This window comes from Macadamia integrifolia, chromosome 1, assembly GCF_013358625.1.
Source record: "Macadamia integrifolia cultivar HAES 741 chromosome 1, SCU_Mint_v3, whole genome shotgun sequence".
Classification (NCBI taxonomy): domain Eukaryota; kingdom Viridiplantae; phylum Streptophyta; class Magnoliopsida; order Proteales; family Proteaceae; genus Macadamia; species Macadamia integrifolia.
In genome coordinates this window covers 1,665,819-1,681,755 of record NC_056557.1, presented here as the reverse complement: position 1 = coordinate 1,681,755, position 15,937 = coordinate 1,665,819, and the positions used below count along the sequence as shown (strand labels likewise).

The following is a 15,937-nucleotide window of genomic DNA, read 5'->3' as shown; positions in this document are numbered from 1 at the left end:
CGGCGCTCTCAAAGCCACTATCACCATGATGTAATGGACTAGGGCTCGAGTCAATGAATTCTGGTGCACGCCAATGCCCATATCCTCCACTCTGTCCCAGACTCATGGATTCCATTATGGCAGACAAACTAGATATATCCATGCTTTGGCCCATCCCATCTCCCTCATCTTGAGGCCCGAACCTTTTGCATGGTCCTCTACTATAGCCTCTCTGTTCTTGGGAACCATGATGTTCATCTTGCGTGGCATGTGTGAACTTAATCTCCCTTGTGAATCTGAATGGAGCTGGTTGTGGAACCATGTCACTTTGCATGGCAGCTAATCTATCATTTTCAGCTCGTATGGCAGTTAATCTATCACCAACATCATACCCACCATCCCCATCACCACCACCATCATCACCTTGTGTTTGGTCAGGGGACCGAGTGGAATCCGATGAAGGGGACCGATACTCTTCGTCTTCAATTCCAGCACCAGGGAGGGCCTCAAATGGACGTGGTGACTCAGCGTGAATTCTCCCCTCTTCTGACATATATTCTTCCATATCAACACCCATTCCTAAAGCAATTTGACTGCTAGGCCGACCACCAGCTTCATCTAAAAGTGGCTCACCTCGATCTCTAACCCACTCATAGAGGGGATCTTCATCATCTGACTCAAATTGGAAGTTAGTTGGGTGGGCGTATGTGCTCTTCTTTCAATCTCATATTATAGTGCACATAAACCGCACCGTGCAACACCCAATCTGTTCCACCTCTTGGAGTGTATGAGGTTAAAAGTACTCTAAATGCACTCACATCCAGTGGCAAAACATGTCTGAGATAACACTTTAATTGCTACTTTGGACAAGTTGGGTGGGTCTCTTCCATATTGCACCCGCCATTCAGCTGCATAAACAATGACAGACTATTAGGTGGGTTTCTATGATGGTGCATAGCTGAATATGAAAGAAAAGAACAAGGTCATTGGACCAACCAGCAGCAGTGGTATCTCGACCCGCAACAACCGTTGCGCGGCCAAAACTCCCAATTCCATCCCTAAAGGCTTTCATCTGTACGTCGGTACTAATGTTAGCAACTTAATGTTCATATCCTAGGTTAATAATTGCATCAATTAACAACTTCAATACTCAGCTCCGTGTTGATGATATTATGTGAACTGCATCTATGAGATCATTTCTCAAGCCAAGCCTATGCTTGTATTGATAAATGGGGTTTAGGTAATAGGCTGAAATTAGTTTAGGTGAATATTGGGTAAGCAAAAGTATATGTCAGTATTAACAAGTTCAAGTAAGGTGAATAAAGTAAAACTAACCAGCCTTATATAGAGGATGCGTGAGCTGGCTCTCCTAGCAGTCCTTGTTATGGCAAATAACTTCTTGTTACCTTTTCGGTACACCGCCTCCACCTCCATCTTCATCGTTTCAATGGCTGCCCATATGATTGGTAAGGTGGGTTTCTTTTGTGAGTCAACCAACTTCAAGACGCTCACTATCGGATCTAATATCCTCGCCACTTTCTTGACATCATCCCATAATTTTTCACTAGAAATAGTGGTTTGGGCTGCTTTTCCTCCCTGAGAGTTAGATCCATCCCAATTAAACCACTCCTCAGAAGCAAACATGGATCTCAATCTAGACTTCTTCGGCTTTACACTCTTTGAGGTGATATAGTTCTTCGCGAACCTTGTCAATCCTGGCCTCACCAAGTCCCCACCACATTTTGTTTTTAACAAGTTCAAAGCAAACCCATGTTTGTACACATATGTGGTCACCTGCCTTGCTTTCTCTACCACACTTTTTACAATCTTCAAACTCACCATTTCTTTTAACATGAGATCTATACAATGGGCTGCACAGGGAGTCCAAAATAGATGGTACATTTGATTGTTCATTAGCTTTTCCCCAACTTTCTTGAAGTTGCTCCCATTATCAGTGACAATTTGTACCACATTCTTGACCCCAACATCCATTACCACCTCTTTCAAGAGGTTGTAGATGTATTTTGCATCTTTCTTCTCACTGGATGCATCAACTGACTTTAGGAAGATTGTCCTTCCATCATAATTCACCTTGAAATTGATGATGGACCGTCTAGTGGGTCCAGTCCATCCATCACACATCACGGTCACCCCATAATACTCCCACATTGGCTTCAGATCTGCAATGTAATCTACCAACTCTTTCTTGTACTTTGATTATACATTGCACATCTCATAAGCTGTTGTCCCCTTCACACTTGGATTAGCCCTACCAATCTCATCCAACATGTTTTGGTAATATGACCCTGTGGTCACATTGGCTGGAATGATATGATAGAAAGCCGACTTGGAGAAAGCCATCCCCACTGTCTCCTTAACATTGGTTCACATTTGCTTCAATTTTAACTGTTTCAAGTCCTACCTTCGATATAGTGCAGGATCAGATTGGAGAATATCAACATTACGGTTACGAGATGGTGGTGGGGGTGGTGGGGCTTGAGGTCCCTCACACTCTGGCACCTCCTCAATGGAACATCTGGCTCTCTGTCTCAACCTCCTCCTCTGTGGCTCAGGGTCTTCTTCAACTGCTCGAGATGAACCAGCTCCCCTAGCCCTCTGTACCCGTCTTTCCTCATCATTATCAAGTTGGGCTCTGCTGGCTACAAAAGTCCTCAATTGTTCAGCCTCTTGTGCCGTTTGTACATCATCCAAGTCAGGTTCCTCACTGACATAATCTTGCTCCCCCAACTCTGACAATGACTCAAGACAAGCATCATGGTATTCATCCCTAACTGCCCTCTTCTCCTTCCTCTTCTACAACCCTCCTTTTAAATGCTCCAACATGCTCCTCTTGATCTTATTGGATACATTAGGGCAGCCCAACACATTCCTGTCCCACCTGTTAGATGCCACTTTAATCTTGTGGCCCCACCAGACATGATTTTTTTTCTGGCAATAATTACATTGTGACTTCCTCTTATCAGTTGATAGGGGTCTCCCATGCAGCCATGCAATGTCTCCACCTCTATCAGTCATTATGCAACACTTAAAATCTTCCTAGAGACACTGTTCAAACAAAAAAGAGACCAATTATAACCATATATGCATCCATAATGACTCATAAGAACAATTAAAGACAATTGCAAATTCCCAACAAAGCATTTTTTTCTCTCTATTTAAAAATAATTATTTAATTAATAAATAATAAGTAATTAAGAAACGTCATATTAGTTTACAAACATGATTATAAATGCATTTTTAATACATTCAATAAATTTCTTGAATTTTCAAACCATAATAGATAATTTTTCGTAATTATTGACATTTTTTAAATAATTTCAGCATATATTTAATGAATTTTTGAAAAAATAAATAATATCAGCAAAAAAAAAAAAAACTGAAACCATCTACTTGTAGATCGGCTGATGATGTTCAACATATATTAAGTTGAACACCAAAGACCAATTATTAACCCTTTTTTTTTCGAAAATATTGTATGTAAATGCATTAAAAAAAAGAAAAAGCATTAACATGCAAAAAAAAATTCGGCCACCATGAATGCGTAGATCGGGTCCTCTAAAGCAACATATAAAAAATTGTCATGATTCTACCATATTTACTAACATATTATATAAAAAAAAATGCTTTTTGGAGAAGTTAGAACTTACCTTTTTGGTCCAAGATGATTTTCTTGTGTAGAGGAAGCACTAGTCAACCTTAGATTTGAAGTTTGGTTGTCAAAAAATCAAAATCTTCACTGTTTCCCCATGTTTCCCACACTTGGGGAGAAAATGCTCTTGTGAAGGTCGAAATATATTCAAAACAGTGGCTGGTTCCTATTCAAAGCACTTAAATAGGACCGGGTTCAACCCAAATGGTCGAACTAGGTCGAAATATGCGAAATTTACCATGTTTCGGTTGAAACATGGGAAACCTGATTGAAACAGGTGATTTTTTAAAATCCCCTAAGGTTTCGTTTCGACTTGGGTCGATACCTGCGTAATTTCGCATGGTTCGCTTGAGTTCTCGAACCATTGGTAGAAGATGAGATGGCACCGTTAGAAGTTGAAGATCAACTTGTGGAAAATTTTAAATCAGTTAATCTCCTTAGTGAACCGATTGATTTTATTTTTCCGAGTCACTACTTATGAACTTCGCGTCGTAGATTTCATAGCATTCGGTCACGGTTTTGATGGCAACTTCATGCAGGAAAAGATGTATATTGATCGATTGGTGTTGATTCTCCCGTTTTACAAAACTCGTGGACGAGTTTTTCTCAACATCGGAGGAATTGATGTAGATAAGTCACTTAATGGGCTTATTTTATTGCAAATAAGTCTTGAGTTGGGTTATGTATGTGTTAGGCTTTTGATCCCATGGGTTTTCTCTGTAATAGGCCACTTTAATGGGCGTAAAATATAGGTAGAAAGTAGGAAAACGAGATTTAATTCATTAGCTTAGTTAGAGTCCTGTTTTGAGTCTATTTCCTTTGCTATTTCAGTTTTTAGTTAGTTTAGGTTTCCCTATTAGTGAATGACTAGTTAGTTATCTACTCCATGTTGGAGTTCTAGTCTAGTACTATTTGGAGTCCAACCCCTATAATGTAATGTCTAGCCTACTTGGAGTCTAACTCCTAGTTAGGTTATTACTGCTAGTCTACCCTCTTTATATAAAGGAGCTAATGTAATCTAATTTCTCAGATTTGAAGAATGATGAATCGAGTTAGTGTTTGAGTGCCTGTGGGCGTGTGTGAAATCCTCCTTCCTCCCCCGTTTCTTAGTGCGATTTTTCCCTTTCCCTTGCAACCCTGAGTTCACCTTAGGGATTCTTCCCTATCCCTACTGGCCCTATCAAGGCCAGCTCAAGAAAGGATGGTTTATTCAGATCCATTACAGCTGAGGATTCACTATGGGTAGCATGGTTAAGAGGAATTGGAATCAGATCGGGCTCCTGCTACCCTCTTTTGAATCACCCATTATTCATGTTTGACATTCATTTTTAGTGATTTTTCATTCTCATAGTCTGTAAAATAGCAAAAAACCATTGAAACTTGCCTCTTGTAGTGAGATCCCACAAGTTTATTGAATAAAAATTTCCAAAAAATTACACATTTTGGGAAAATATTTGCTTCTCATCCCAGTGTCTTGGGTTCCATGATCCATCTGATTCCAACCAAGTCATTGGTAATGTGGGTGCAAGGGAGTTCTTAAGTTATCATAGACATGCAAAAGTGTTCATTTCCCAACTCTTAGATTCGAAAAGCTGCAAAAGTGGCATTTGCACTTTAAAAACTTATAACTCAAACGCTGAGCTGTCCAAATTTATTGATTATGGCACTGTACTTGGTTTTATGTTGCCTTTTAGTCATTGATTTTTTTGTTTTGGGGGGTGTGGGGGGTTCCCGTAGGCTTCACTATGCATTGTGAACGCTTCATGTGGCAGATAGTGAAGTGTTGACACTTCAAGATGCCTAGTGAATTGTAGTTTTGGATCGTATTCTTTTTGCACTTAATTGATCTTTGGTAGTTCTAGGAGAATCACTCAGCTACATTTTTTTCCTTTTCAATAGAATCAAAAAATTTATTTATTTATAAAACTGTCCGGTGTTTTCAGGCTGTCTGATGATTTACAGTTGTGTTTGCAGCTATTGCAATGACTGCAGAGACCTAGATCTATGTCGTGACTCGGTTTTACTTGCACAAGAGTTGCGTTGTGCTGTGCCACAGTGTGGACAGCCATACGATCGTGAGGCAATGGAGAATGCTCTTCTTCAGATTGTCCGTCAGAGAGAACGTCTCTACCATATCCAAGATCTTGTATGTCTCAAGTGCAGTCAGGTGAAAGCTGCACATCTAGCTGAGCAATGCACATGTGGCAGCTCATTTAGGTGCAACGAAGATGCATCTGAGTTTCATAGAAAAGTGCAGGTTTTCCTGAACATAGCTATCCATCAAAACTTTCAACTTCTCCATGAATGTGCGTTGTGGATTCTAGAAGTTAATAACTTAAAACCCAATGCAAGTTTGCTGCACTAGTATCTGAGCTAGGCATGAAGTGAAAGACTGATTTGGACAGTATCCTCCGAGGCAAGCGAAAAGCAATAGTAACTGCTAGCATATGGGATCAACAAGAGCTGTTGAGAAGGAACCTCATATGATTTCAGCACATGTATATACCTTCTTTGTGTTGCCAATGAGTCAAACAGCTACTTACGTTTTTGCATCACAAACCATGAAGTTTTCACCATTGGGTAGTGTTGTCTTTCCTAGTTAAAGGAGTTCACTCATTTTGAGCTCACTCTGCCAACCCCACCCCCCCCGCCCCCCCTTTTGCCCAATTGTTGTAATTTGATTCTGTAGCAGTCTTTGACTGAAACTCATTCTCGATGAAATGAAAAGGTAATTTATTTCTGTATCATAGCTTGTAGCGATGCCATGTGAAAATTATCAAATTCTTCCATTTGTCCAGAACTTAAATATGAATTCAGAGCTATCTTCAAAACACTGCATTTTCAGTTAACAGCACTTGTCGAGGTACAACTTTGTCGATTGACTTAATGATCTCTTTTGAGGACTAAATTTTAATGGTGCTTAACACTTGATGGTGTTAATTCCCATAGATGAGGAAAATGTACAAATCACGAACTGGGAAGGCTTCTATATGGATGGACATGGAGAACTACTTTTAATGGTGCTTAACACTCGTTCTTTTTCTTTTTCTTTTTTTTTTGACTTCCCTCTTATTTCCAAAATTGTGTATCTAAAAGTTTTCCCTCAAGTATCTCCAATTTCCATAATGTGAGAAGAGATCTTTGTTTCATGTCTAATTGTCAAGACTCAAGACCTTCATTTGGTCTGACCCAACTGCCCGTGTGCTGGGTATTTTCACACCAAGCTGTGTCTGAACATGGGAATACTATACGGATGGGGACATAGGGTTCCTTGCCCAATATATTTTTGTTTTTCCGAGTAGGTTGTAGTTTACCCTAATTAGGTTTTGACAGTATATGAAGTCTCCCATGTCATCAGTAGCTTGAAGCAAGTTCTGTAAAACTGCCGATCAAGTTCAGCTGGTGCTTGGTGGAATCAATCGGGCACGCCCTATCCACCTAAGTCCACTCCAGAGTCCGGATTGGTGAGAATTGGGATCAACTTCAACAGGTTCCTATTGATCCGATTCCCATTTTAAAACACCTAATGCATTGCACTAAAGCATTTTGAGGGATATATCGAAGTCTAGATCTCTTCCACCATCTATGAGGTATTAGACCACGAATCAATATTGTATTAATTGCTTTGACTATGTTTCAGATACCATTTGAACGGTTGGATCTCATGTGGGGAGTTGGGGTGTCAATTGGTCGGTTTTGGACTAGTTTTGATTTAGTTTTACCAATTTCCATGTGAGAATGACTGAAACTAGACATGATCCAATAAGGGTGCATCAATTTCGATTTAGGTTCGATTTCTTACCTGTTGGTTTTGTTTTACCATGTATATTATATATTTAGAATTATGGAAAAAATATTTTTTTATTGAATTTCGGTTTGGTGCTGATTTCAATTGACAATTTTATCCTTTCTTCTTCATTATTTTTTTTCATTATTTTTTTATATTCTTAAATTACTAGTATCCTTTATATTATTATATTATTATATACTATTTATCTCTTCCCTATTTTCACACGATTTTGCCCATTATCTACTTTTCTTTTTTTACTAAACTCTTTCTCTCTCACACACTTTCACAAGATTTTATCTACTTTCTTTTTTAATTAGAACTATTTCCTCCCTTTTCTTACTAAAAATCTCTCTCTTTCCTCCTCCTCTTGTTTTTTCTTCTAAAACTTTATCTCCCAGTCTTATACGTTCCTCTCACGTCTCTCTCTCCCAAAGCTGTCAAAAGCACTAAAGCGTTCTGCGCGGTAAGCTCCTTCTTCACTTCATGCTTTAGTTCGTTTTATCTTCTTCTATTTTAATTAGATGTGTGCATGGATCGGGATCGTCTCCATGGAGGGCATCGCCCGTAGAATGCCCAGAGAACAATGAGAGCTCGACACATGGAATTTTGGAATCCAATGGCCGAGAATAGATCCAGCGTTTTTACCCACTTCAAACCTCAAGCACTCAAACCGACACCGACACCGACACCTTCACCTTGACCTAAACCCGACTCAGGGAAGTGAAAAAAAAAACCTCTTCTCCTTATCTCGCACAACTTACCTCTCCTTCCTCCTCAACCTCACCACCACGAAGAAGAACTCGAAGAACCCTGGATTGGGTCGATTCCCTAAGCTACATAGGGGGGATTTAATCTTCCATTGTTGTTAATTTAAGTCTGCTCCTCTTTCGTAACCCTTTCAATACCTTGTTTTGATCTTCAATCTCTGATAACTCCCTGAAACCAACCCAATTTACTACCATGATTAATCCTATTATCTCTGCACACCATCCCCCAAACCTGCCATAAAACTCTGGTTTTAGACCATTTTTTATAGCCTAATAGAAACCACCCTTGTTCTGTCCAGGACTCCCATAAACCTTTGTTTTGGATTGTGTTCAGAAATTGATGCTCAAGATTGATTTCAGGATCAGCTTGAAATTTAACTTTTCAAAGCACAACTGGTTGATTTTCCATCTGAAACTGGTTGTGTTTCCTCTTCTGTTCATTTTGGGCGGAAGTAGGATTAGGGTTCTCGGCTAAAAGTGATATCTGTCCGTACCCACCATTGTTCTGAGGAGGTGCTCCAGGGAAAAGGGTAAATTTTTTGTGCAATTGCACTTTGGGAAAAGAAATTGGGAATGTTATCATTTGCTTTGATTCTTGGTGGGAGTTTCATAAGGATTCATGGTTTGAGTTTTCTTCCTTAACAGTAGAATATGTCCGCAACCAGAACTGAAGGTGTTGGGGGATGAGGAGGGGACCTTTTTCGACTTTTTTTTTTTTTAACTTCCCGTAGTCGGGTTTAGTTTAAAGTGAAGGTGTCGGGTTTTGAATAACCGGAACTGTTCTTACCCATTGGATTCTAAAATTCCACGTGTTGTGTTTTCATTGTTATCTGGGCACTCTATGGGGAATGTCAGAGGATCACGATCATCCGATGTGTGCATGGGTAGTTATTTGGAGAATTTATCCTTGGGAGTTGGGACTGATGGATTAAGACATGGGCAGATTGATTTACCTCCGATAATGCTTGGGAGCAATGGTTTCTACTGGCCCATATTATCTGCAGAAGTTTTTTGGGTCTGTTGCGTCCTTTGTGATGAAATCTTGGGAAAACCACATGATTACTCAGTTTTGGGTTCCTTTTTACATAATTATCCACTCTATGTTTCTGTTAACTAAATCACTCAAAATAAGTTTCAGTATTACAGATCTACCCAAAACAGTGACCTCTCTCATCCTAGTTACATTTTTACCCTCCATATTCTTCTTCCTCCCCTTCTCCTATCGCCGGTTAGACATGAACTAGATTGTTCACTGATACGAAGATATTCATTAATGGGGAAAGAATAGATCGCAAGCTAACTTCGAGGGTCGCTGCCTCCTAGAATAAAGAGAGAGAGAGAAGAAGAAGAAGAAGAAGAAGAAGAAAGGATTTTCTATATTCATTACCTTCTATCCAACCCTTACATCTATATATATATATATATATATATTCTTGATTCCCTAACAATCCTCTGTCCTTATCAGACTTAGCTAATTCTAACCGTTAACACAATCATCCAAGGCTGCAAGTTCCTCCTTCCCTTTGTGATTTTCTCTCTTGGTTGAGGTGTAGCTGCTGAAATGGTAGCCTTGTCACACTGTTCCTCCTTATCACGCTGAGTCATAACATTCACCCTTTTCCCCTTCCAGTTGTACTTGTAACTTCTCCCTGTTCAACGGCTGCAAGAAGTTTCTCCCCTTCTGATAATTGCAATTATCTTCTTCGATCAAGTCATCGGATAACGCTATCTCGAATTCCCTACCCTTGGGAAGGCCTACATCTCTTCCTTTACTCTCTGTGTCTCTCTGCAAATTTAAAATAATAATAAAAAAAAGTTGAAAGAGAGTTTGGGAGATGTTAAAACACAAACGTGATCTTTGGCACTGGAAGAGGGTTTATAGGATTTAATGGAAAAAAAAAAAAAAAAAAAAAGCTGAAAAAATATATGGCTTTGCAAATCCTGCATCGTGCGTTGGATTTAACAAGAAATGCCCTACAAAACTCCCAAAATGATAGATGGCCATCCCTCCACATCTAGTAATGTCGGATTTAACAAAATCCCCAAAAATCAATAAGAAAGAGAGATCAAATGCGTGAGTGATGAACGAACCTCAGACATCGTCATCTCTGCAGATTCAAAATTGAGCATTGGAGGTGTTTGTCTTTGCAAATTCGGCGTCGAACATTGGATCCAATAGGAAAACCTCCAAAAGTCCAAGAGGGGGAGAGAAAGTTACAAAAACTAACTTGCCGATCACCTGTGACCGTTTGGCACTGTACCGATAAATATCGAGCAACCACCTGTTGATGGATCCTTATTCTTTGCTTGTGTATCTATGGGCGACAAAGACGATCTGCAGGGGTTGGTGGAGCGGGAGGATTTAGGATTGACATGCTGATCGGAGGAGGGGTGGAGGCTAAAAAGGTCAAAAAGCATAGGAGGAACATTGTTTTGGTTAGTTTTGTAAAATCAAACCTAATATTGTGTATTTTTGTTAACTCAAACATAGAATGGATAATTTTGTAAAATGAAACCCAAAAATGGGTAATCTAGTAATTTTTCCTAAAATCTTTGATGATACCAAGTGTATATGCAATGGGTGATTATCTGCAATCAGGTTGACCACCTCCCACACCTCTCGTACTAGATTTTGGATTTTCCATCGCCGGATCTAAGTATCTTTTCCCATTAACATAAAGATTGGTAGGGTTTCCGGTAGATACATAAAAACACAATATACCTTCGTTATTTATTATTGAAGGAATAGAGTGTGCTCATCGTATTTCTTTGGAACTCAAAATCCTATATATTATCCTCTTATGCAAACCCCTCACATAAAATTTAAATATCTTTATCTAAATTTTCTTTTTTCTCTTATGCAGCTTTTTAATTCATAAATGCTAATTATCCCTGGTTTTCCAAATACTTTCAATGCAAGTATATTTTCTTTCCTTATTATATGATTCTGTTGTACTATCAATGCAATTTTGTATATGTTTGCAAGTGTTATATCACTTCCCTTATGTCTAATTTTAGTGATGAACAGGTGTATCATAGTTATTTATTTTTCTGCATTTTTATTTGCTTTCACATTCGTTTTATGATGTTTATTGTTTGTTCTTGCATGGTTGAAAGATCAAATGGTAGTTTTGTTCTCACATATGTCGATCATAGTTTAAGTTCCTTGAGCCTATTAGCAGTCAGGTTTTTTCCCTAAGACCGTATTTGGTAGCCAAGAGAAAAAAAGAAATGAAATGGTAAGAAAAAAAAAATTATCCCTGTTTCGATGCCAATAGAAGAATATATATATATATATATATATTTTTTTTGTCTTTTAGGCTAGACCTTTTTTTTTTTGTTTGCATCACAAGAAAACTTCACTATTCCCATTGTTAATTTTAAAATTCAAAAAAAAAAAAATTCTCTTAATTCGAACACAATGAGAATTTCTTAAACCAAGAAAATAGTACAATTTTTATCATTCTTTATTTTCTTTTTTTCTCTTGGCAAGCATACAACACTCTTTTTCTTGGAAAGCCAGTTAGATTTATCTTTGTCCATTTATATGAGGCATTGCAAATGGTACTCAACCATTATTTTTTTCCTTAAAAAAAGGAAGTTAACGAACAACAAGGGGGGCAACTTCCAAGATAGAGAATCAATTGTGAACTACTAAAAGGATGTTTCCGAGTTTAGCACAACAAATTAACCTAATGACCAAATAGAATTGTTATCAATAATATAAAAATAAATTACTCAATAGAACTTATTAACTCAGGCGATTGTGGATATATCAAAACTTGAACCCATAATCAATCGACTGGAACAATAATGGATAAAAGGCATTTTCACCACTAGGCTAGTAGGCTACCAAACCCATTGGTACAAATCTGTTTTATCAATTCGAAGTCGTCGATCAATGACCACCAATTCCAATTTATAATCGAGATGATTCTTGATACGATCCGCCGATTTTTGAAACCCTAATATGGAATCCCACCTGGACCAATGGACCTGGATGCTTGTAGAGCAACCCCCGGGTTGAAATCGTCTGTAATTCCGATCTCGTATAATTCCATGCAATACTATCTTCAGACAATAACATGTGTATTGATACCAATACAATGGTCCAGATCTGGTACAACTAATAAAACATTAAATCAGTGAAAAAATATTTAAATCAGATCTAGACCATTACATTGGTATCAATACACGTGTCACCCCCTGAATGTGGTATTTCACGGAATTGTACGAGATCGAAATTGCGGATGATTTTTTTCTGCAACCCCCACGCTGACTCCCCAGTCCCCGCTATTCTCCTCTACCGGAGCTTGGTCGGTGACAGGTGATAGCATTTCGCTCTGAAGATCTGCCAATACTCCGCCAGGAACGGAATAGCCTCATAGTGGATGAACAATTGTCTGAATCACCACCAGCTTACACAGGAAAATTCTACTAATAGTTTTGCGACATATTGAATGAAACACGCGAAAGCCGAGAGTCCAGACTCAGAGGTATGGGTTTCTTCTTTTTCATTTTATTCTCTCTCTCTCTCTCTCTCTCTCCGGTTCTCTTTGGTTTAGAAAGGCTTTCCTCTAGGTGTTATTTGCTTCTACCTTGCTTTACATCTTTATCACCATTGGTATTGTGCTGCTGTTTCAATTTCTACTTCATTAGAGGTTCCACGAGGCGTGGAGTTAACTTTTTTTTTTTTGGGTGGGGGTTGTTCAGATCATTCTTCTAATTAGGGTTTCAAAATTATTTTTGTGGGGTGAGGGTTTTCAAATTTTATTGACAATATCCTTCAGTCATGTTAAGATTGAGTTTCTTTCAATGAATCTGAATTCATTTCCTCGCCATCTCATTGTTTTCGCTCAAAGAATCTGAGAAACAGGTCATCTGGTGGTGAATGAATTTCGAACTCGAGTATCAGTCTCAGATCCGTTAGTCTACGTTAGTGATCGAGCGGTCCAGTTTTGGGATTTGCTTAGATTAATTTTCCTCATATAGTGCTGTTTATACTAAATCCTTGAGCCTGTGTTTTCTCGTATGGTGGCTTACTTTGTTATATGAGGATTTAGTTTTCGTGATTGATACATTTGGTGCATCCAGTTCAAGGATTTAGTTTTCCGTGTCGGTATTGGTATAAGCTTATGAGTTATGACAGGATTGGTATCGGCAAGGATAGGTGCTTATCGGTCACTTTTATTCTTGCTTTTTCAAAAGTTTTTTTATTGTTTTAACCCTGATGAAATGATAAGGGCAACCGATCCGGATTGGTCAGGTGCCAATACCGATACGATATGGCTGATATGATATAGATACTTGAAACCATGATACAGTTGTGATGCAACCTCCGGGGTAGTATATAAATAAGGAAAAAGATCCTCTTCAACGGGCTACGCCCAATGATGGTCAATAATATATTAATATGTCCACTCAATGTTTAGTAATGTTTGCATTGTTGGATGGTTGGCCAGTGCCAATGAGGGCTGGTTCAACTTTGGAGTGGTCCTGTGGGCCCAAGTTTTAGAGAATCTTGTCTTAAGCAATCTACAAATCTGGATTGATATGAAGTTTCATTTTCCTCATTTGAAACTACAGCATCTTTCTAGTTGTTGTTTAAAATTTAAAGATGTAAGTGTTAGGGGAGAAAAGAGAGCGGACCTTCGCGCAGCGGTAAGATTGTTCCATTGTGACCTAGTAGTTGTGGGTTTGAGTCATGAAACAGCCTCTTTGCTATGTGGGGTTAAGGCTGTGTATGTTATGACCCTCCTTAGACCCCGTAGTTGCAGAAGCCTCATGCATTGGGTATGCCTTTTTTAGTGTTGGGTGGAGATAAGAAAGAAAATGCAGTTTTTAAGAGGTGAGAACTCATTAAACAACAGTGAGCTTCGCAAACTAGCCTTCTTACTACATTATTTGGGATTTCTTTGTCCTGTAAATTTGTAATTTGATAAATGATTGGCCTATTTAAAATTATTTTTTCTCATATGGGCGATGCTTGTTTTCATGAAACTGTTTGTGTGACATTAGCACATCCTCTATTCCTATGTAAATTCAGTATTTCTTGCATAAGATTCTATTACGATTTGTTGTAATTTGATTCTGTATCATAGTCTCTAACTGAAACTCATTCTTGATGAAATGAAAAGGTAATTTATTTCTGTATCATAGCTTGAAACTATGCCAAGTGAAAATTATCAAATTCTTCCATTCGTCCCGAACTTAAATATGAATTCAAAGCTATCTATTGTTCAAAACACTGCATTTTCAGTTAACAGCACTTGTAGAGGTACAACTTTGTCTATTGACATAATGATCTCTTTCGAGGACTAAGTTTTAATGATGCTTAACACTTGGTGGTGTTAATTCCCATAGATGAGGAAAATGTACAAATTACATACTGGCTAGGCTTCTATGTAGATGGCCATGAAAAACTATTTTCCAACATGACTTGCATTGCCATTCTCGATTATATTTGATACCTCTCTCAGTTCCATTATTGCAACATGTTGGTCACAGGTTCAAAACTTGGAAACAACCTCCTTTGCAAAGCAGGGGGTAGGGCTGCGTAAATTTGCCCTTCCCAGACCCTGCAGTAATGGGAGCCGCGTGCACTTTTTTTTTGTTTTTTTTGACCTCCCTCTCATTTCCAAAATTATTTATCTAAAAGTTTTCCCTCAAGTACCTCCAATTTCCATAATGTGAGAAGAGATCTCTGTTTCATGTCTAATAGTCAGGAACCTTCATTTTGTTGGTTTTGCCAACATCTGTCGTAGGATGTCCACCCCATAACCTACATGTTATTGACTTTGCAGGTTCTTGGTGTGGTGTGGGGGCCTTCTGGTGATAAGTTCTCTGGAGAGCTCAAGTATTGAAAGAGTAAACAATGGCAGATTCTTATTCTGTTAACAGCCCAAGAAGAACTCTGAGTCTTTCAAAGAGGGCAACAGTGTCTTTTACAGATCCTGAGGACAAGGTTCCTGGATTTGCAGTATCCGAGGAACATGGCCCAAAGCCTTCTGAGGTTTATGGCTTCGTAGGGTCCATTACAACTGTTGTCGCTACAGGTATGTGTACCTCCTTAAGCTTTCCAGTTTATTCCCATACTTTTCTAAGCTCTTTTAACTAAAGAAGTCAATCTCATTCCAGGGATACTAAGTTTCATTGGAAACTGGGGCATTATTAGAATTTTAATGAAATTCATAAATGTAGATCAGTTCCAGAAAATTTTAGTGAGTCAAATCCTTATTTTATCCATACCCAAGTGGATCCTTGAATAGCCAAGGAACCATTTGCATGTTAGGTAAATGTTGTGACTTGTGAGGGATTTGCTTTTAGAAAATCCACTTGTTACATAAATAATCTTTGGGCTTGAACATCCAACCTGTATTTTGACCATACTACACTGACACTGGGTAAATCCTTGGGCACTCCCAAAGGACACAACGTAGTCACCTTAGATTTTAAACACCTGGAGGTGCCCCTTGAATATATTCTTTTATTCTTTCACTTCATTGATGTTCAAAATCCAGTGACATTTGAACCTGCAGGTATAGCAAAAGCTTCAAATTTTGGTAAACTTGGATGTCTGGGTTTATCAGTGTAAGTGAAGTAGGGTTATATGACGAAAGAGTAAAGACTGATGGTGCATGAAACTGTATTAGGCTGAAGAGGCAGATTATGTAAAACAAGTTTTATTTCGAATACTTGATGAAAATGACGATTGAAGGGCATGGATTTTTT

At 38.5% G+C, this 15,937-nt stretch overlaps 2 protein-coding genes across 7 annotated transcripts in view; both read left to right on the top strand.

Moving 5' to 3' along the window:
* Positions 1–6,393, top strand: part of LOC122077750 (DNA polymerase epsilon catalytic subunit A-like) — a 53,562-nt gene extending 47,169 nt beyond the window's left edge. For all 4 annotated transcript variants that reach the window (XM_042643622.1, XM_042643614.1, XM_042643605.1 and 1 more), the window contains one exon: positions 5,624–6,393. In XM_042643622.1, coding sequence (XP_042499556.1) covers positions 5,624–6,014 — 391 coding nt within the window. In that variant the 3' untranslated portion in view covers positions 6,015–6,393. The remainder of the gene's footprint in view (positions 1–5,623) is intronic.
* Positions 6,394–7,779: 1,386 nt separating this feature from the next.
* Positions 7,780–15,937, top strand: part of LOC122077725 (phosphatidylinositol N-acetylglucosaminyltransferase subunit P-like) — an 11,922-nt gene continuing 3,764 nt past the window's right edge. Inside the window, exons 1-2 of one of the 3 annotated variants that reach the window (XM_042643594.1) lie at positions 7,780–7,902; positions 15,010–15,261. In XM_042643594.1, coding sequence (XP_042499528.1) covers positions 15,081–15,261 — 181 coding nt within the window. In that variant the 5' untranslated portion in view covers positions 7,780–7,902; positions 15,010–15,080. Of the gene's footprint in view, positions 7,903–8,135; positions 8,737–12,431; positions 12,703–15,009; positions 15,262–15,937 lie in introns of those variants that run through there. The other 2 variants (XM_042643584.1, XM_042643586.1) reach the window with 2 other exon arrangements.